At 28.8% G+C, this 23,754-nt stretch overlaps 1 protein-coding gene across 4 annotated transcripts; it reads left to right on the forward strand.

Annotated features, from left to right (window-relative positions):
* The first annotated feature begins 6,663 nt into the window (after positions 1 to 6,663).
* Positions 6,664 to 22,177, forward strand: LOC130677414 (paired box protein Pax-1). 4 transcript variants are annotated; one of them, XR_008991596.1, is made up of 4 exons: positions 6,664 to 7,209; positions 15,542 to 16,162; positions 16,403 to 16,695; positions 16,791 to 17,499. XR_008991596.1 is itself a non-coding variant. In XM_057484171.1 (3 exons), the coding sequence occupies exons 1-3, from the start codon at positions 7,191 to 7,193 to the stop codon at positions 16,501 to 16,503; spliced, it is 741 nt and encodes a 246-aa protein (XP_057340154.1). In that variant the 5' UTR covers positions 6,664 to 7,190; the 3' UTR covers positions 16,504 to 17,499. The 4 variants fall into 4 exon arrangements, 3 of the variants coding, with proteins under 3 accessions (XP_057340154.1, XP_057340155.1, XP_057340153.1); XM_057484171.1 differs by having other exon boundaries at positions 16,403 to 17,499; XM_057484172.1 differs by lacking the exons at positions 16,403 to 16,695; positions 16,791 to 17,499 and adding an exon at positions 20,324 to 20,757 and having other exon boundaries at positions 6,668 to 7,209.
* Positions 22,178 to 23,754: the final 1,577 nt, after the last annotated feature.

Genomic DNA, 23,754 nt, shown 5'->3' on the forward strand with positions numbered 1-23,754 from the left:
TTTGAATTGTCTGCTAACTTCAGGATCATGAATGTAGCAGATGAGAAAAACTTTACATTATAAATAAATGAACTAAACAATTAAAAAAATAAAAGTCAAAAATATGCACACACTGATTTTAAAATTCTAAAAATGCGCATTTTTAAATTTTACTCGATTTACATTTAATTCACTTATTTAAAAATTTAAAAAAATTACCCGGGAAAAAATGATTTTGTATGATTATATATGAAATTATATATAATAATATATAAATTTATGTATGATCATAAGTAATCATATCTGCCTCCATATATAATATTATATAATATGAAAGTTTTTTAATATCAATATTATTAAATTTTGATTTTGTCAACTATCAATCAAACTTAAATCCCCAATACTTAAAAAATGTTCAAAGGTTTCGGCAGAAAATTAAAAGTATAAATCGATATCGTTTTATATACGAATTTTTATAAGCTTATAGATAAATAGATTTTACTACATGTATGTAATGAGTTCGTCAGTTCCGATGCGATTATTGTCGGAATAATTTTCTCAAGTTATTCATTATAACGGAAACTATAGTCATTGCTTTCTTTCTTATAGCATTTCTGATTATGAATATTCCTTTAAGCGGTCAACTATATAGTCAACTAGTCACGAAAGTAGTCACGAAGTCATCATTGTGGACATGCAAGGGACGGAGCCGTACTCCGCGTTAGATATCGCTGGGATTCAAGAAGAGAAGAAAAAACTTCTGCGGATTAATTCCATCTTCATAAAGAAAACCTTAAGTGGTTTCACCGACGTGGTACGACGGGGAGTAAATACTCTTAGGCGAGAGTACTGTCAGAGAGGCTAAACAAGCAAAGAAGCAACATCTTCTTGATCGCTTGTGCCGCTGGTCCGCTAACGGAGCACAACGCTCAAGAAGTATTCAACTTCTTGAAACATTTAAAGCACGTCCTGGATCTATCCCATGAGCGTTCATTCAAAAAAATTGCGAAAAGATTTGCAGATAAAGCTAATGGTGATCAGCCCTATGATGAATTGTATTCTGACAATTCATTTTGATCAAGAGGGATTCCAGCGAATGACAACATCCGTAAACTTGACAGGGAGAGTTGTCGACGAGACACATCAGGCAATCATGGGTGTGCACGCTTCGTTAAGAAGAATAGCGTCAGTTGGGAGGCAATAGAACCCCGATATCATATTTGAGTCGGCATCTCCAGGGCAAGATCTCCGAACAGAAAACGAGAGATTAAAAGCGGAACTGAAGGAAACTAAATCTGGGTATGATGAGGTTTCTCAGCAGTTGAAGAAGATAAAGCAGCAGCGCTCTGAGATAGCGCAGCAAAGATAATAAAATATTCATTTAATAGTCAACGAAATTATTTTATTGTGCCAACAAATTCAAATATTAAAGTAAAATGTTATTACATTAACTCTAGAAAATATTATTTTGATACCGAAAAATATATCCATTGACCATATTTACATATATTGAGTTAAAGATAATAGATTTTATAGATAAGAAATTCATTTCATCCAACTAATAACAATGTGTTATTACTTACGAATTTAACAACTCTGAAATAAGTATCTTACCAGGGACACTCCAAACTGTGGGCGCGATCTAGTGGCGAGCACCGAACTACTCCCGCTGCTGCTGGCTTGCATCATGACTTAAACGAAGAGAAAAATTTTTGGGGAGAAAAGATAAATATGGTGGGGAGGAAGTTATGATGCTATTCAACGTTTAAATTATTGCTAAAGTGGGGGTAGTCGAATAAATACGTTCTATATAAAATAATAATTATTACACAAGGCTTGCGTGCTAGAGTACATTTATATATATATATATATTTATATATATGAAAATTAAAATTAAAATGTTAAAATGACCACTGAAGTTGGTGGCTTTAAATATTTGCGTTGACTGAAACATCTGTAGATTTAAATGTTTTAAATTGTGTGTCTGACAAAGACAGAGTTCGAATTACCGCCACAATCTCATTTAAAATTACAATCACCCCTTGTTCCTGATGGTGAAATAAACGATGTATATACGATAGTGCATACATTTTAAAAATTTTTAATGACAACTGTCATAAGCGCATCAAAATTTTATCAATTAACTAAAATAAAATTAATTCTTTAATTAAGAAAAAGAAAATTTCGCCGAGATGTCAATTTTTAAAAAAATTACTTGCAGTTGTCAATCAGGAGCTGAACGAAATTTGTTGTATAAATTTTGGCTTAAAAAATTTAAAAATTCAAATTATAAAATTTACATCAAGATTTTACTGAAATTTATTTTATAAATTTCGTTCAACTCCCAATTGATATCAACTGCAAGTAATTTTTTTTTGAATCTATAACGAAATCGTCCTTTTTTCAATTAATGGTTTAATTTTTTTAAATTAACTGATAAAACTTTGATACGCTTATAGTTGAAAGTCATTGAAGTTTTTTAAGTGGGGGCAGAGTCCGAGCATGGCCTTAATATGACTAGAAGCTCATTATCATATATATATATATATAAATATTTAAAAAATATATCTATAATATATATATTTTATTTTATAAATTACCAATTAATTATAAAATGGTATTCACATGTTTTGTGTGTAAATGGCGAGGAAATAGAGAACCTCGAAGGTCATTTCATAAGTATGTATATATAATAACATTTAGGTTAAGTTTATAAATAATTACATGGAATAATAATTTAAAAATATAAATAAATTTATAAATTATCAGATTTCCTGCGGATGTAAATGAAAGACAAAAATGGTTGGATATAATCGGAAGTAACAAATCGGTGGGTAAACGAACATCATTATGTTCAATACACTTTGAAAATAATTGTTTTCGTTATGGTTCAGTTGTGGGTAGAAAAATTTTGAATGCTGGAAGTTTACCATCATTATATTTGACAAAAATACCAGGTAATATTCCCGATACTTTCATTTAATTAACGTTTTTTTATTGCAATATTTAATAATTATTTTCTATTGGCTACAGATTTACCCTTGCAAGATAAAACTGATGACAAAACGTCTAATATCGAGCGCGATTATTTATATATACTCGAGGAACCGCTAATTTATGAGCATATTATTGATGAAGTAGCTGCCAAAAGGTGCGTGGAAGTTAATAATGACAATAATTTGAATCCATTTATTGGTACTGATCAAAGTGAAATAGTAGAAAGTAGTTGGTTGTTATCGGAACATGATTACTGTGTTCCTGCAGTTATTCCTGTTGATTGTGCGGCTGCGATGAGCAGCGAAAACATAACTGAAGAACAAATTATTGATGCCAATTGTGATATTTTGTGTGATAATTTCGAGCTTGGACATATTAATATAATTGATACTTTTTTTACCGATGATAAGCCTGAGGAACATGATGAGTTAAATATAATAATGAACACAAATAAAAGTACAGTCCCAGAAATTGTTAATCCAGTTTACACAGAACATGACTATTCAATTTCTGCGGGTTATCTCGAAGTAAATTAGGCTTCTGTTGATAACATTGTTAGTTTTATATCAAGTTTTGTACCAAATAAAATAAATAAAGTCTTAGGTGATGCGAAGGTGAAGTAACTGTTCGATTTTTTGAAAACTTGATCTGTTGGAACCTGAGATAATTAATTACAAAGATTTTTATTTTCGCACTCACTTCTCTCATCCAAAAAACGTAAACCATCGCGTCCCTATGGCTATTTTTTAATTGTAAGTGCTACCGAAATTCAAACCTAAGCCTCTAAATCCAAGGAAAATCCTAATTTTTAAGTATTCTAGGGCGATTTTAAAATTTAAATTAAAAAAAAATTAGAGTACATATTTGCGTATGGTTTGAGACCCACTGCGTCCTCCCGTGGACTTATTATTTTTTATTTTACTCTTTCAAGTCTTCAAATCCAAGGGAATATTTCTCCCAGGAGCTAATTTTTGACCGATTCTATAAAAATGTCATTTTTGAAAATTTTATAGACCAAAATCCGGGTTTGAAAGCTAACTTAGCAGATTACCTCCTTTCCTTCGAAAAAACATTCAATCAAATCAAGCCCGTTTCAGAATCGTCCGCATGGTTCCATCTGTTAATTAAACTTCAAAGTTATTCACTATTTTGTCGTGATGGTAAGAATTTTATTCCGAATTTTGAAACAATGTAGAAATTATTTTTAAAAATTTCTACAAGATTTTGACAGCGAAAAATTTATTAATTTCAACAATTTTCATTTTTTCAACTCCATGGAATTTAGGAAAGCTGGATAAATTTTTCATTCCTATTCAATATTTCCAAAACTTTCTTCGTTTCAGTTTATAATTTTAAGTTTTCCGAAACATCTTAAAATTCTGCGGCAATTTTTAAATCTAATGCTGGTATATTTCATATCATATATATTTCATATTATCATAGGAATTTTGATTACAAGCCAATAAATTAATAGTCTTAATAATGAATTTATATATGATAATATGAGCGTTCACATAAAAATTACTGTGCAAAAGTGATGAGTGCAGTCGAGAGATCCTTTGTCTATTCGTTAGGGTTGGCAGAGGGTGAGAGAAGTGATTCCTAAATTCCGACCTCTGACATGTGTTGCAGTCCTTAAAACAGTTTCTTGTCCTCAAGCCGTAATTTATAGCGCTCTTTTGAAATTCGCCGTAGCTTGCCCCTTGAAAATAAAAGATCGGCAGTTAGACAGCGTATAAAAATTATTACTACATCTAACTTATGACCATAAACTGTCTCACTCTATCAGCGGTTGTGTAGCAATGGTTTTTTTTTTTAATGAAAAATAGCAAAATGTTACTGCGGTCTTTAAATAATTCAGTAGCTTGCTGCAGCAAAAATATATATTTATGCAATATTTATTATATATTTTTTTATCAATGCATTGCTTGGTTTTACTAATAATAAATTACATTGCAATAAACTCATTCATATAAATTATGATTTCACAAAATAGTGAATGAAGAGTCGGGTTCATATTTCGTACCGCTAAAACTGTTTATGAAATTTTTAAACCAACTTTTATTTTCCGCCATGGAGTTTTCAAATAAAATTTTTGACTGCAATCTTTACCAAAAACATGGTAATAATTTTAAAAACTTTAAACGTGTTCTCAGATTCAAAACCAATATTTGTTGCCACAAGTTTATCTACACTTAAAATTGGGAGTGATTTCGGTGTGATTACGGATTTTATTTAAATTCGAATTCACTCTGTCATTCGAAGTTCTGGAGTTTTATAAAAAATCACTTTGCATACGGAGTAAATAGGGAGTTTGTTTTTTCAGATGAGTGATTTTGGAGTGATCTGGATTTTATTTAAATCCGCATTCACTTCGATTCGGACTTTTAATATTAAAATAAACTCCCGTTCGGAGTGAATTTTACTCCGAGATGAAATAAATAAACAGTCATCCGCTCCACATTCACTCCGGATTTAATCTGGGTTCATTCCACAATTTTTTTACAGTGTGCATGTATAATTATATACTTATTAAGGATAGATTAATAATACTTATTTTTATTACATGAAAAAAAAAGATTTCTTGCCGCAAAAAAATTTACTCGCCCCAAAAATATTTTTACTTGTCCCAAGGAATTTTTCGTACCATGAATTGAAAAGAAAAATTTTTTGGGACGAGAAAAAGTTTTCTTGCGATGAAAACTTTCTGTAGTCCTACACAGAAAAAAAGAATTTCTGGGCGCAAGAATTTTTTTGTATTATAAATTGAACACAAAAATTTTCTTGGGACGAGAAAAAATTTATTGACACAAAAAGTTTTTTCTTGCTCTGAGAAAATCCATTCTCGCCGTAAGAGAATTTCTGTTTTCAATTCATAATGCAAAAAATTTCTTGGGCTGGGAAAAAATTTCTTGGGGCGAGTAAAAAATTCTTGTGCCAAGAAATCCTTTTTTTCTGTGTATAAGACTATAAGAAAATTTTTATATATTCATTTGATATTAGAAAATTTTTCTTGCGTAAAAAAATCATTTTTTTCTGTCATCTTAACTAAAGACGGGATACGCAAAACTGTTATATTATAACTAATTAATTTTTTAGACATTACACGGAAAACAAAAATTAGGCGATGCAACAGGACAAAATTCTATTGTACACAGAAAAAAAAGTTATCTTGAGTCAAGAAAACATTTTTGAAGACAAACGTTTTCGGGAACCAAGTCAAGATTTTCTTGAGTCAAGAGAAGCTGTCTTGGTTAAAAAAAATTCTTCTTGATCGGAGAAAATTTTTACTTTATCTGAGAAAATTTAGGTTTCTAAAAAATTTTTCTTGAATCAAGAATATTTACCTTCAGTCGAGAATTTTTTTTTTCTGTGTAGCAACAGGATTTTCATCTTACAGCAACAGGACACAGTCCTGTGGAAGCAAAGAGACAAAATCCTGTTGCTCCTACAAGAATGCGTCCTGTTGCAGCGCCTATTTTTTTTCTGTGTAGTTATAAATAAATATCGTATTGTCAGAAGAAATTTGTAATAAAAAAAAGAATTTTTCTATAAAATCATCGAAAAAAAGAAGATATCAAGAACCGATGAAATAATTTTCAGATAAATAAATCTTACTAATAGAGTAATTAAAAGGCTTAAAATGATACAAGTCATAGAAATACATTAGCAAGTTAGCGCGTGGGCGTGGTTAAGTGAACACTATAGCGTTTTATTAACCAATAGGACGTATGAGTGGCACACGAACTCTTTCTGGGCGTTAAATTACAATCTGACCACGTCTCTTAGCCCACTAAGCCACGACTTTTCGTCAAAATATCTTGGATAAAAAATATTTAAATATTTAACATATGAAAATAAACGTTGCTCGGCACGTAGGCGTGTTATTACTACTCACTTGTTGCTCTTACACAATATCATAAGATAACGCCCAAAACAAAAGTTAAGTAGAAATTTCTTCATTTCGGTTTCTGTTAATTTGTCGTTTCAGTCAGTGAGCATACAACCAGACGTTTCTCAGTGATTCGTGTTTCTTCATGCATCAAATATATATAGTTCATTTCAGTAACTATTTTTACCGTAAATAAACTCATAGTTTTTTAATTTTTTTTGTGTAATTTGTGAGTGACAAATAAAAATAGATATTAAGGAAAACTTGAGGATTATACTAGTGAAATTTTTTCAAGTTTTTCATTATTGGTTCTTAGAAATTAATGGATCCAATAGTATTAGGTAAGTATATTATTTAGTGTGCATATATACTCAGGAAAAAAATAAAACAAAAATTAAAATTTCACACAATAACGCGACTTTTCGAATTTAAAAACTGTAAACATGTAGGAAAATTCTGTACACAGAAAAATAGGATTTCTTGGCACAAGAATTTTTTACTCGACCCAATAAAATTTTTTCCCAACCCAAGAAATTTTTCGCATTATAAATTGAAAACAGAAATTTTCTTTCTTGAGTCAATAAATTTTTTCTCGTCCCAAGAAAATTTTTGTGTTCAATTTATAATATGAAAAAATTCTTGCGCCCAGAAATTATTTTTTTCTGTGTAAGAAGTAAATTGAAATTTAGTAAAGATTTAGTTGAAAGTACATCTGAAATTGTAAAATTTACTACTAAGACATTAAATAAAATAATTATTTGAAACCGTAATTTTTGTTGGAATAAATTAAAATTCATATGTAAAACTTGGAATTACTTAAAAATATTTAAACCGCACTTAAAAAACAGCATTTTGAATTTATGTATAAATATTTTCAGTCGTTTCGGTTCATAAGCTATCAAGAGGGCCATGAAGTTCATTATGACTAAAATAAAAAATTTGATTTATTATTGAGTGATAAAATACCCGATGAAAAGTCGCCGTACCGTAGAGTAGAATTTAAATTAAACTGTATTAAATACACAGAAAAGAAAGATTTTTTGACCCAAAATATTTTTACTTACTCTCTGAAAATGAATCAGTGAAAAGTTCTGCAAATCAGTGAATATTCACTGCGAATCAGTACCAAGTATATCACTGATTGAATTAGTGATATACTTGGGACTATTCGTGCAGTGAATATTCACTGATTGGACTACACGGAAAGAAATTTTCTTTAAAAATTACCGTTAAATTCACTGTAATTTGCAGCGCCTTTATTTATTACCATTTTTGAAATAAAAATTACGAAAAAATTTATTTATTTTGTGGTAGACTTCATAAAATTTACCGAAAACCGAATAAAATTTACAGTAGACTACGGTAAAATTTGTTGAAAAAAAGTTAAAAATTATCTCACTTACCGACAAATGTTTAGATCGTGCCATTCCTCCCACGATTACAGTGAATTTAACGGTAATTTTTAAAGAAAATTTTTTTTCCGTACTTTTCACTGATTCATTTTAAGAGAATACCCCACAGATATTTTTTCTACCCCAAAGAAAATTTATGTTTTCATTTCATGATGCAAAATAAGGTAGAGGTACCGTTTTTGCTCACTTTAGAGCCAGTTTTGGACACTTGAAAAATTAAAATAAAGTTTGTAAAAGACCCAATAACATAATCAATTGTTGAAATATGTTTAAAGATACTTCTATCCCACTATTCAAATGAAAATTTTATTTTATACTTTTTCATTAATTAAAATAAATGATTAAATGTCCAAAAATGGAGCAGTGGCCACGAATGCTATACCTCTACCCTATTTCTTGCCAAGAAATCCTTTTTTTCTGTGTAATTAAAAGTACATTACAGTTTAAAAAAGTGACATATTTAAAATAGACATAAAAATTATAAATTGCTGATGACTCTGCACTAAAGCACTGCTTATATACTGACAGGATTTTATACCTGATCAAAAATATTATATTTTTGTGTATTACCAATAGTACAGGTTACATTTTTTCAATCAACAGAATTCATTATATATCAATCTGATTCATCAAATGGCTCTTAAAGCGTTAAATTTAAAATTTATTAATATTCACAAATTTTAATTCGCATGCGCTTTCTACATTTTATAAAAATTATATTTTTTACAGAAAATCACTAAAAAAAAATTTTGTAAATCTTCACAATATACTTTTTAATATTTTTATATACAGTTACAATTACAATGTAAAAAATTTTGGGAGTGAAAGCAGATGACTGTTTATTTATTTAATCCTCTTGGAGTTAAATTTACAATTAAAATATAAAAAAAATATTTAAAATAAATTATTTTATTTCGGCCCAGTAAGAATTAAAAATATTAGAGTAGAGAATAGGTTGATATTAGAATGTAAGTAAATCTAGAACCTAATTATATCAATATAACTGATCACCCATATACAGTAATTGATAACCTCTTTGTATACAAGAGGTCTTGTAGATTAGCTAAGGGGCACTGACATAGATTATTCAAATATTTCACTATATAGTATTCTGTTTACTTTATGCTTCATTTAAATATTACCAAAAATTAAACATTTTTATTTTAATAAATTTTTTTACGCCCTTTCTCTTTATATTTTAAGTATTTGGTAATTTTATAAAACATTAAAATTAAAAATCAAGAAACCCTAGAAGAGTAAATTACTAATTAACCGATTTCGAGTAGTAAACCTTGCGTTTGTATTTGTGCTGACCGGCGCCTCTTTCAAATCTAGCGAAACCGACCATTACCCGACTTTGCCCGATTTCATTGCTACCAGGAAATTTAATTTATCAGATCAGATCCAAAGACTTTTTTCAACATAAATTATTATATGCATTTATTTTTTTTGTTTTTTATTATTTACTATAAATTTTTCAAATTTTATTTCGAAAAAATTTATAAGATAAATAAAGACCAGATTATATTTCATTAATTTATTTATTTTCATCTACATTTTAGCTTGTAATCCTATTAAAACAAAGCGAAAATTCTATTCAGAAGCACTTTTACTCATATTTTATTTGATCATTCAAAGCTGTATTTGATTTATATCCTAAACAAACAAAACAAATTGAATACTAATTTTGAATCTCTAACAAAAACTACCGTTTTTAAAAATATATCTCTTTTATATTCCAGTTATTTTTCAGAAACAGCAAAACTTTATTATAAATTTATAACGAAAAATTAAAATATTGACCTAAATAAATTTTCAAATTTCAAGCCGAAATTTTAAACCGCAGTATTTTTTTTTATTATCGATGATTCGTGCCGAGAAAATAATTTAAAAAAAATAATATTTCAATTAAAATTTTTATTTACTAATTTTTTTTTACCCCATACTTGTTGATTTGCACTATTAGTCGATTGTTTTAAAACCGTAGTATCAGATTCAGACTTGAGACCAAACATTAAACAATTATACTCATATATATACGTATACATATATAAAAATACATAAGAGAGCGATATATACAGTCAAGATGTGCTCAGAGTGAGGGAACTAATTCTTAAAATCGTATTCCCTTTCACCCTTGTAGGCGGGTTCGTAATGCGAGTCGAATATATATTATCGTTTAATTTTTTTTATTTTTATTTTTATAATAGAATTGGCATTTTCAACTGCTTTCAACAGGGTTCGATCCAGACACTTTCGGGTTACGCGTACGTTTTATTGCTGCACCATAAGCTCACTTAAAATTTTTTAATTATTTATTATTTTATATACACAGAAAAAAATCATTTCTGGGCGCAATAATTTTTTTGTAGGGGAGGGTGGGGCAGAGCGGCCCCCCTGAAATTTTGATCAAAAAAAAAATTTTTTTTTTTTTCGACTAATTACTATAAATCCGATATGTTCGCGCATTTTTACCCCTACGCATGACATTTGGGGCAAAATGAACAAGCCCAAAATTTTGAAAAAGTGATTTTTTCATATTTTTATCGTCAAATTAAAAAAAAATTATTATAATTCCACATTTCTAGCCCTACGCATAACACCTGGGGCAAAATGGACCAGACGAAACTTCCGAAAAAATTATTTTTTCATATTTTTCGGCCGTTTCTCTATGTAAGAGGCAAATTTGGTCACTAAAAATTTATAAAAATAAAATTTTTTTTTTAGTTGATAAATTTTTGAAATAAAGTAAAACTATAGAATTGTTTTTTTTTTTATTAAATAACAATTAATAATTAAGGTAATCGAGAGTGAACGATTTATTACACCTTAAAAAATTTTTTTCGAGTAATATAAAACCAAAAATAGTTGTCAAGAGAAAGAAATACATTCTTAATGATGAAAACAATTTAAAAAAAAAAAAAAAAACGGAAAAAAAAAATTTTTATCATTTTTTGGAGGAGGGCCGCTCTGTCCCACAAAAAAAAATTTTTTTTTTCAGAATTTTGGCAAAATGTCCATAAATTTGTTCGAAATAGGACAAAAGTAAAGTGATCTTATGGTTGATAGCCACAAAAAGTAATAATTGGCTTAGGGGGGCCGCTCTGCCCCACCCTCCCCTATTATAAATTGAAAACAAAAATTTTCTTAGAACGAGGCAAAATTTATTGACTCAAAAAATTTTTTCTTGCTCTGAGAAAATTCATTCTCGCCGTAAGACAATTTCTGTTTTCAATTCATAATGCAAAAAATTTCTTGGGCTGAGAAAAAATTCTTGTGCCAAGAAATCATTTTTTTCTGTGTACACCAGTGGTTTTCTAGATCAATAAATCTAGCAGTAATATAGTCCAAAAAAAAAAAAAATTTATTTTAATTACCATTGGGATAATAAATTTAAAAAAATATTTTATTTACTCTAGTAAACCAGCATAATAAAAGTCAGTTGAACATGACCGACATTCCTAAAGAAAATAAAAATAAGTCTTTTAAAATTTTAAAATTTCAGTACAAATTGTAACAAATTCGTGGCGAAATTTTTTTCGACTTACGTGGATAATTTAAAAAAATAATTAAAGTGGCTCACGCGACACCTTTTCAAAGAAAGCAATTGAATTTTGTTTTGGGTAAAAATTTTTTTTTTCATCTAAATACTGACACTTAGAGTTATATAGGATTGTAAGTTAAAAAATAAAGCATATGTTCTGGTAGACCAAAGGCAAAGAGCGACACAGTGACATTCATCAAGACGTTAGAATCAACACGCCCACTTTAGAAACTGTTTTTATGAGTGTACACAAATACATTCGTTGTCCTCTGCGCTATCCTTCCCTGACATTTTTAAAAACTCCAAGAACCCTCCCTATCACAAATCGTGTAGCACTTCTTTTATGTATATACATATATATGTATATGTATATGTACCTTATACTACTTGCTACTATAGTTTTTCACTTTTAAAATTAGGGGCAATAGTATACTTGATACTTCTTAAAAAACACACATGTATTACATGCGTGTAAACTTACTGCCGGCATCAAACTTTGATCTTTAGCTATTCATCACCCGTCAAATAAATCTAACAACAACAAAAAAAATATTAAATATTATTATTTTTTTCACTTTACTCTCTTTCACTTTTTCCTGCTGAATATTAATAAGTAAAGGGTTTAGTTTAATATTTACTAAATTATTGTCAATTTAATTTCTTTAATTACACAAATATTTTAATTATTTTTAATATGTTATATTATAATAATAATAATCTGTATTTGCCTTTTACTGTACAACTTCCGTTTTTTTTCCTTATTCTTAGTTTATTTACTTATTTACATTGATTGATGTCATTTATACCTGGTTTAGCACTTTTACAATCATTCATACTATATTAGTGTAATTTGTTCCCTAGTTTTCGCGGGTGTATAGTATTATACTTGAAATTACTCTATTTTTGACTTATTACTGACTAGCGTTATTTTTTTATCACTTTTTTATTTATTTACACTTCTTTTGCTTCGTTTGTCTTTTTCCTGGCTAGACTTTCGAATTTTCTTGCGTACTCTATGACCTCTGCTTGGCTTTCCTATCCCTAGTTCCTTCAATAATTTATATTAATTACACTGTAAAAAATTGGGAATGATTACGGATTTTATTTCAATCTGTATTCACTCTGATTCAGAGTTTTAATATTAAAATAAATTTCCCTTCGGAGTGAATTTCATCCGCTCCGAATTAACTCCGCTAATTTTTTACAGTATAATATTTGGCGATTAATCGGAAATGGTAATAAAATTATTGTTCTCAGAAGGAGTCTTTTAGACAGAACATATCCTATAATTTAATTTAAATTTTATATTATTTTTTTTTAATTTTTGGTAAAGAATTACGTTTTCGGTTTTGCGTATATTATTCACCGACAAAAAAACTACCCCAGTAAACAGCCGTGTCGATGATATCAATTTTTTTTTATGTAATGCGAATATAAATAATAAGAATAAAAATATAATTAAGATTAAAGTATAGTATTTAAAAAAAATAAGATAAATATTCTATAACAATATTGATAATTCTTACGCAAAAAAAGTCTTTTAGTTAACAGCGGAGACGACCAAAGCGTGCCGCCGCCGCAACGGTCGCGTTACATAAAAAAAATTTTTTGCTTTTAAGTACTAAAAAATTTTTTTTTATTCACGACATTTGAATATTAAAAAAAAATAATGATATCCTGCAAAAAAAATTTGTATTTTAAAATAAAAAATTTTAATTAAATTTTGTCTCTCCCCGAGAAAATTGTCGTTTTCAATTCGAAATTCAAAAAATTTCTTGGGGCAGGTAAAAGTTTTCGCGGCATTTTTTCCGGTGTGGAATTTAAAATTTAAAAAAATTTTTATTTTTCGAGGTGTTAAATTTTAAAAAACTCATGCCAAGTAAAATCTCAACAAATCAATGATGCCGTCGGTTAGATTTCTTACCACGTAATTAATTTAAAATAAATGTCAAATAATAAATTTAACGAGTCATTAGAATTGAACTATCTCAACTATAAAGAAATTATTTTTCAAATTTACAACTACTTAATGACAAGTGTTTATGAGTTTCTTAATGAGATCTTTAGTCTAAGCTAACATCAATCTAACACTTTTGTTTCGGTTAATGTCGTACACTGCTAATACATAATACATCAAAGTAATTTGTTTTTCATTTTAAAAAGTTAAGTACGAGTTTTAAAATAATTACTGATCATAAGCAAATCGCGTTATACAATAAAACACTTGTTTCAATTACTACATCAGGTCAAACTTGTTATTTGCAGAATAATTATCACAATTTTATTACTCAAATAACCGTATCGAAGATTGAAGTGCCATTAGTTAATTGTCTGAGCACAAAATCGTTTAATCGAATTATAAAATGAGAGATTCTAGTACCCAATTGCTATAATTTGAACAAATTACATGATAAGATAGAGGTAAATCTGACAATAAATGAATGATTAAGCTGAGATTTTTTAAAAGAAATAATATAGGAAAATATTGAATAACTTTGCAGTGTTATTTTATATATATTTATTAAAGGTTTGCGAATAATTTGAATTTTTCATAAATTTTCTAATAATTAAAATCTTTTATAAATATTTATAATTCAAATTCGTCTTGATTTAGACGACTAGTTTACTTAGTCTCGATTTAAGACGAAAAAGTCGAAATCAACTTTTATTTTTTACCAGGAAAAAAAAAATCATCCGCTCCATATTCACTCCGGATCTAATTAATCCGCATTTACTTCGCAAATCTTTTACAGTTAGAAAAAAAAAAAAATGAAAAGGAAAAACCGAGAAAGAACAAATATTTCAATAAATTTTTTTATAAAAATTAATTAAAAACCAGCATCGAAAATTTCTGTACTTCTTAAAAGTTTCAGTGAAGGTTATAAAAATATTTTTGATCCAATTATTGATGATACTGAAGTTAGCAGACGTCTAATAATTTTTGGATTTTTTTTTAGACGATAAAACATTAAAAAAAAAAATTTGAAAAATTGCACCTGTAGTTTTTTAAATTTTTTACATGTGCATATTTTTATTTTAATTTTTTGCAATCGATTTGTTGGAAAACGAAAATTAAAAAATTTTTAAATGACTGCTAACTTCAGGATCATTTATCAATGATACTGAAGTTAGCAGACGTCTAATAATTTTTGAATTTTTTTTTAGACGACAAAACATAAAAAAAGAAAAATTTTTGAAAAAATGGCACCTGTAGTTTTTTAAATTTTCTACATGTGCATATTTTTATTTTATTTTTTTGCACACGGAGAAAAATGTTGGTTCAAAACCTACTAATTTTTATTATGCTGTCGACGAAACTTGAAACAGTAAGGGAAGCATCCACAAAATTATTATGCTCATACGAAAAATTATTATGCTGTATCATAATACTTACTACGCGCGAGACACTTATCGATAAGATTTAATAAAAATTACTTCCATACATTATAATAATTGTGATGCGGCATAATAATTTTTCATAAGAGCATAATAATTTTGTGGATGCTTCCCTTACTGTTTCAAGTTTCGCCGACAGCATAATAAAAATTAGTAGGTTTTGAACCAACATTTTTCTCCGTGCAATTGATTTATTGCAAAACGAAAATTCAAAAATTTTTAAATGTCTGCCAACTTCAGGATCATAATTATTGGGCGAAATTACACCGAAATTTTTATTGAAAATATCGACAAAAATAAAATTTATATTTTTATTTTTAGAAAACAACAATGGTATCGGACAGCAGCAACAGCAACAACAGCAATATGGTGAAGTAAATCAGCTTGGCGGTGTATTCGTTAACGGCAGACCTTTACCGAATGCTGTGAGACTTAGGATCGTTGAATTGGCACAGCTCGGAATCCGACCCTGTGACATTTCTCGTCAATTGCGCGTTAGTCACGGATGCGTTAGTAAAATTCTAGCTCGTTACCATGAAACAGGAAGTATTTTACCCGGTGCGATCGGTGGGAGTAAGCCCCGTGTAACGACACCAAAAGTTGTTCAATACATAAAACAATTAAAGTTAAAAGATCCCGGAATATTTGCTTGGGAAATAAGAGATCGGCTACTTTCCGATGGTGTTTGTGATAAATACAACGTACCGTCGGTTTCAAGTATCTCAAGAATATTAAGGAATAAAGTAGGAGCTAATTCAAGTGCTCTTCACCATCATCCTCATCATCCGGCTCATCATCACCATCATCACCACATATATGCCGCGGCTGCTGCAGCTGGGGCAGCTTTATGTCCAGTACCGTATCCACCGTCGCCTTACCATCAACCACCTTCTGCAGTCACTCATCATCATCACCATCATCATCATCAGAGTGAAAGATTAGGTAAGTTTGAGTAAACTATACCATAAAAGTTGTACTGTGGAGTCTCTTCAATATGACTTGCGCAAAGTTAGATTTTATGAAAGCAAAAATAATAACGGGGACATCCACTTCAGGACTAAATAAATCAAGAAATATTATTTATTTTTGTTTTAAATCACGTATTTATCCGCGTTTTCACCAGCATGTTAATTAATGCGTGGAAATTCCTACCAATGGTGGATCTGCTTTGCGGAATTTTAGGAAACCGAGTGTTTGGTTCAATCGGAAGTGGACTCGTGGTGACTGGGCTCAGATCTTATGCTCTAGGAGACCAAGCAATCGAATCACAAAACATATCTTGATTAATTTTTTAAGCCCGCCTACGGAATGTCTTCAAAATGAGCTGGCAAGGAGGAGCGAAGAAATTTTTAAGTGATATTCCAAATTGTCCGTGAAAATATTTTGTCTATTGAAAAATTGGTGAACAAAAATTTGAAAAAACTAAACGTCATCACCCAACTTATGTATTAATGGACTCCAATAACTGGCTGACGGTATTTTTAAAAATTCAAAAGCAAATTCCGTGAGGAGTTTTTTGGCGGCACTGAATTGCCAATATTGTGACTCTGGAAAAATTAATTCCCCGTAGGAAAATTAAACGTGACACCCACGTGGCAAGCAGACCAGCTGGTGTATTGATCAGTTCCGGATGGAATAAACTGACGCCAAGTGATGAGAGATTTGATGAGTTTGCTGATCGAATAAAGTACCGTGTTTTATTGAACTCAAGCTGATTTACGTCAAGTTGATCTTGTTGGTGTTGGCCCGATGATTGAGCAGGAGCTACTTGAGCAACCGCTGGGCTTAAATCATCAGGTATTTTAACGTGAGTTTAACCAGGCCGTTAAAATTACGCTAGTCAACCAGCTTAAAATTAAATTCACCGTAAGAGTATTTGAGTGAGAGCTAATAAAACAAATTTTTTTTTGATAAAAATTTAATTAACTGCTAAGTTAATGTACATCAGTTGAGACTCATTGCTGGATCTAATGCGATGGTTTTCTCTGTAGCAATCATAGAGGTTACCAGATTCATCTGGATCCCACTAACCCTTAGAAGATAGAGCTAGACCTTTTAGTTTTACTGTTGGATCAAGTCCAAGACGAAAACGCCAGAGCATGCCGACGATCAAACAAGTCTATACTAAGCGACAAAACGCCATTCGTCAGTTGCTTTTTTTTAAAACATGATCACAGTGTAATTTTGAAAAGTGTAAAATTATAGAGAACGACTAGATCCCAGTGAAGCTCTTGACAGACTGAAAAAATTTTCAACTCTCATTACTGTATATTTAATTTTTTTAAAAATATCATATCGAATTGGACTTACAAGTGAAAAATTTAAGGATTTAATGAGCATCCGATATCAAGTTGGAAGTTCCAGATAATCTGTATATTTATATTCGCCAGCAAAGGTAAGCATCGAAATAAATTCGTTTATAAGTACGAAAAAAGCTCCATTGCTATGATATATATTTTTAGGTTGTTCTAGTTGACGAAATCTCACTGATGCATGCTGAAAAAATAATTGTGTAATATTTTATATAAATACATTGTACGGAAAATTACTCGACATCAATTTTATGATAATTTCCAACCGTTTTGATAAATTTTTAGTGATCATGAGAAAAATACAGTGTCACTAATTAATAAAAGGTTGCAATTTCATCGAGATATAAATTTGAAAAATAAAAATTACTTACAGTTCGTCCCCTTTCTGGGTAAACCTCGTAACTACTTTTTTTTCATTATTTAAATTATGAGTAAAAAATATTCTTTAGTGCGTAAAAAAAGCTTCAAATTTTAATAATTATAACAGAATATTCGAGAGACTTTTGAATTTTAATACTTCCATTAACGTACGTGCAACAGAATAGATGTTTTGACCGATTTCTGAACAAAATTATTATTTTGCAGTTACGAGGTTTACCCAGAAAAATGACGAGTTGTCATTAATTAAGAGTCAAACGAAATTTAGTAAAAAAATTTTAGTTGAATCTTTACATCAATTTTATAATTCGAATTTATAAATTTTAAAGGCTAAAATTTATTTATCGAATTTCGTTTGACTCCTAATTGATAACAACTGTCAGTATTTTTTTTTTTTCAAATCTATACCTCGGCGGAATTGCAACCACGTTATCCTGTTTTAATTAATGCTTTAATTACTATTTAAATTAATTAATAAAACTTTAATACCGTTATGGCAATTGAGTAATTGAATATTTTAAAAAATTGCGAGGCACTGTCCGAAAATACCCTTATGGTGTGTTCGGACCCCCCACCCGGCGTACTGGGCACCCCCGTATACCTGGGAAAATTAAAATTCATAATTAAATTATTAGAAAAAAAGTTAATTACCGATAAAAAACAATGTATGAATTATCAAATGTTTCGATTAAAGTGAAATTCAAGTAAGCGAATCTTAATGTATGATTATGAATAATCTTTATTACTAGTATTAATATAAATAAAGAAAAATGTCAATTGTTAATTAATAAGGAACATTTGAAAAAATCAATTTTATTATGCCACATGCATACACAATTTACACACGCACATTTACTGTAGACCAGATAGAGCTCCCAATTAGCACACTTGATAATTTGTACATTTTTTTTATTGGTAATTAACTTTTTTTCTAATAATTTAATTATGAATTTTAATTTTCCCGGGTAAGTGGCGGGTGGTCCGAAAATACCCTTAATCTAAATTATCAAATATTCAAATAAATAAATTCTCTCGCAGATTTGAATCACGGTGGGTTTGTTCCATTTTACCACTGTGATTACGCGGTGGATACACCGTGGAACCACGGTGGATATACTATACTGGGCCAAAAAAATAGACAACTTTTTTTTTTCATAGCTATATCGAAAATATTATTCAGAATGACAAAAAAAAAATTTCATGAAAGTTTGAGCCCTTAATATTAATTGTAAGAGGTCTATCATCGCTATTTTTAATTTTAATTCATAATTTGATGTTTTACGTCAGAACTGCTAAAACATTGGAATAAAAAAAATTAATTTCCACTTATTCTTACGTAAAATTAAATTACCTATAAAAAAGGTCTGATTAAAAATTTTCGTCAGACAAGCCGTTTCCGATTAATTAAGCTTAATAAATTGATATATTTTTTCGATTAAACATTTTTACTTTTGAATTTTGTAACTGATGAATCAATAAATATCTAATAAAGACCATGACAGATTTTCGAAAGAAATTTAATGCCGTACAAAAAAGACCTCTTAACATTTTTTGCTAAATTCACTCCTTCGAAAGTTATTCAAGGTTGAATTTGAGTCAAAACGATTTCAATAACGTGAATAACTTTCGAAGGAGTGAATTTAGCAAAAAATGTTAAAAGGCCTTTTTTGTAGAGCATTAAATTTCCTTTGAAAATCTGTCATGGTCTTTATTAGATATTTATTCATTCGTCAGTTACAAAATTCAAAAGTAAAAATGTTAAATCGAAAAAATATAACAATTTATTAAGCTTAATTAATCGGAAACGGCTTGTCTGACGAAAATTTTCAATCAGACCTTTTTTGTAGGGAATTTAATTTTACATAAGAATAAGTAGAAATGATTTTTTTTTACTCCAATGTTTTAGCAGTTCTGACGTAAAACATCAAATTATGAATTAAAATTAAAAATAGCGATGATAGACCTCTTAAAATTAATATTAAGGGTTCAATCTTTCATGAAATTTTTTTTTTGTCATTCTGAATAATATTTTCGATATAGCTAAGAAAATAAAAAATAGTCTATTTTTTTGGCCCAGTCTATTGGATACACCGCGTAATCACAGTGGATACACTGTGTATACCCGGTGGTGAAATGGAACAAACCCACCGTGTAACCACGGTGGATCCACGGTGTTTACACTGCCACGGTGTTTCCACTGTGATTCAAATCTGCGAGGGTTGATTTAAAAAATGCGCTTACTGATTTTTCTATTATCTAAGTACGCATTTTAAACTTTTTATTCTACATAAAATTTATTAATTGAAAAATTAAAAAAATTGCCAATTGACAGCCATGTTCACACTCATTTACTTTAAATATAAATTAATATAATATCGATATCGAATGAAAGTCTAAATTTGGTCTGTTTCAGGTAAAAACTTGACGTTCTCCATCAATAAAATTTTGAAGCAGGATCTGGTTACTTTTCATGATTCCAATCATCAAAACAGTTGATCGATGTCTAAAAACAAGTTATTGCTTTGTCTTGTTGTAAAAATTAACGAATGGTTGCGACAATAAACAGAACTTTTCTAATTAAATATATGTTTCATATTTTTGTGTACTTAATAAATTTGTCAATAAGTTTAAATAGATAGGCCGCAACTATTAAAAATATTTATAGTTATGTAAATAAAAAATATATGTCAATACAAATAGGTATGAGTTTATAAAAAATTTACTACATATATGTTTTATATTAATTTTCAAGTATTATTAATCTAATAAATAATTTTCTAATTAACTAAAAGTTAAAGTTTTAATTTATATGTTTGATATAAATGTTACGTCCATTGATGGAATTAATAAAATAATAAAAACTAAAATAAATAATTAAGTACTCTCATTAAATGTTAATACTTATATGTATATATATACTGATACTTTCATCAGTAATTTAAAAAAAAAATATTTAAACTGCCGTTCTCTTTACATTCAACAGTAACTTTGATTAATGACCATGGTGATTAAGGGTGACCATCGTGATGAATGGACATATTGTTTTAATCACAATGTTTCATTCAGTAATTTAAACTTTTGATAAAATCTGATAAAAATCGATTTATATCTGACTAGTGTATTTATAAAATTACTATTTATTTTTATTTAAACTAATGGTTATTAATATTTTTAGTTTTAAAAAATTTTTATTTAAATTTTAATTGCATTTACGGTGCGTTAAATTTTTTTTTTTTTTTTTTTTTTTCAAATGTCTACATCTAAACGGGAAGTCTACGGTTTCCGTGGCTCCGTCAAATGACCGCGAATTCTTGTAGAACTTGACGAAATAAGACTTTTTTTAAAATAGCTGTAACTTTTTCAAAAATGGGCTAATTCAGACGTTTATTTTTTCAAAATTATCATCTTTAAATTTAGTTTTCGGAAAAAAATACAAAAAAAATTGAAGATATTAAAATCAATGAAATTTTTCACTTTTTTAAAAAAAAACTCTTTTCCCAAAATCGATTTTTTTCGAAAACTAAGTGAGATATCGAAAAATTTTATTCTTTAGAAGAGTTTTATTTTGTTGAGTTCTATATTAATTTGCGGTCATTTGACGGTACCACGGAAACCGTAGAATCCCCGTCTAAACTTTTTTCTCTGTCACTCGTCAACAAACGGTACTATCTCTGTTGCACTTGCGCAGTAAATGGAAACTTTGTCTAGGTTTTTCTCTTAAACAAATAAATTTTTTGAAAAAAAAAAAACATAGGTTGCTAGATTATAGAGTAATGCATCGAGCCTCGTTCTTCTTTTTGCGTTTAAAGGTTTTATTTGAGAGAAAAGCTTGGAAAAAATTGATATAGACCCTCCTTAAATGATAAATATTTCGTAGTAAAAATAATAAACCATTTTTATTTCAGCTTATTTTATTACTGCCTCATCATACCCCTCCTTTGATGTTCATTCACAACCCCATCGAAGTTACCCTTCGTCAACGTCGCCCCGATCTCCTTCCTACCTGGCACCAGGATCGACGTGAAAGCTCAAGTCTGCGCCAAAGAAGAAGACGGCCATTGTTTCCTGCAGGAAAACGCTGAGAAGTTTAAGTCTTAAAAGTGTTTATTTTTACACAAACCTTAAAATACTCTACCTTTACTTTTGATTATCCAAAAGAAGGTATAAAAAGAAAATTTTATGTATTTTTTATTGATCTATTATTAATTTAATTATTAGTGTTTTCTTGTGTAATAGAAAATGTCCCTAATAAATTATACATATTCAATATTTATCATAAAATTTATTATACAGTCGAACTTCATTAACTCGGACAGTTAGTTTACGGTGGAGCGAAAATTTATTGGATATTCCGACTTATCAAATGCCATTTCTCCCTTAAAAAGTAAACTATACGCATGCGCACTTTATCACATTAGCCAAAACTTTTGTTTATAACTAGGGCCAGGATTTTTGCGTTAATTTAAAAATAATTAATACTTAGTGGTGTAAAATTTTTTATATTACGGGGAAAATATTGGTCTTAGTAAAAAATTTTTCAAACAAAAGTTGTAGGAAATTGAATTTTCTAAAAAAAATTTCTCTTATACTTTTTCCTTAGGACTAATAACAAAGCCGTAATTTCAAAATTAAGATTTTTGTAATTATCAAAATTTGGAATCATTCATTATGAATCTTAATTTCGGAATTACGGTGAAAATATTGATCGTATAAGAAAATCATAAGAGACATTTTTTTTAGAAAATTAAATTTCCTATAACTTTTGTTTGAAAAGTTTTTTTATAAAACCAATACTTTCGCCGTAATATCAAACGTTTGAACCATTAATTTAAAAATTAAGGCAAAAATCTTGTCCCTACTAATTACTATTTTTAATTACCTTTAAAATCCAACAAAAACTATGTGATAAATGGACCTAAGAATATGATATGCAATCAAGTCAACTCTCTGCATAGTGATGTCAACTTTTTCAAGGAGTCATACCTCACATAAACATTATTTGAAAATAATTAATACTTAGTGGTGTGAATTTTTTTATATTACGTCTAAAATTTCAGTCGTATAGAAAAATTTTTCCAGTAAAAGTTGTTCGAAATTCAATTTTCTAAAAGAAATGTCTCTTGTAATTTGTCCTTAAGATAAATAAGGAAGCCGTAATTTCAAAATTAAGATTTTCATAATTTACAAAAATTTGAATCATTCATTATGAATCTTAATTTTTGAATTACAATGAAAATATTGGTCGTATAAGAAAATCATAAGAGACATTTTTTTTCGAAAATTAAATTTCCTACAACTTTTGTTCGAAAGCTTTTTTAATAAGACCAATATTTTGGCCGTAATATCAAAAATTTGAACTACTCATTTAAAAAATAAGGCAGAAATCTTGTCCCTATTTGTAAAATATGCAATTAGATTTAAAATTGTGACCAGTTTTATTGTTTCAGAGTCTGCAGTTTTTTGAACCGAATCTTTTTCTGACAGTATATCAAAGTTTTAATTGTAACTTACATGCAAAAGTTCTATAAATAAATATTAAAAACATCCTAAAAATAAAAAGTATAAAAACATTTTAGAGTAAATAATTTTATGAACAATTAAATTTACAAATGAAATTCGGACAGTGACATAGTCTGCATGTAAGTTAATAATTAAATTAAAGGAAGTTTTATAATTGAATTATCTGTAAAGTAAAACAAATTATATATTTTTGCCAAACTTTTTCCGCCGCTTTATCAGCTTCTTTATGCCGGTTAGAATAATATTATTATAAATCTTCCATACACATATATGTAAGATGTAATATCGTGCTCTGTGCACGCAACTTAATGGATTAATTCCAAG

Source organism: Microplitis mediator, chromosome 11 (genome assembly GCF_029852145.1).
Source record: "Microplitis mediator isolate UGA2020A chromosome 11, iyMicMedi2.1, whole genome shotgun sequence".
NCBI lineage: Eukaryota > Metazoa > Arthropoda > Insecta > Hymenoptera > Braconidae > Microplitis > Microplitis mediator.

Coding starts and splice junctions, on each gene's coding strand:
- LOC130677414 (XM_057484170.1), top strand. Junction 16,163..21,815: donor TCATCAGAGTGAAAGATTAG/GTAAGTTTGAGT, acceptor TTTTTATTTCAG/CTTATTTTATTACTGCCTCA.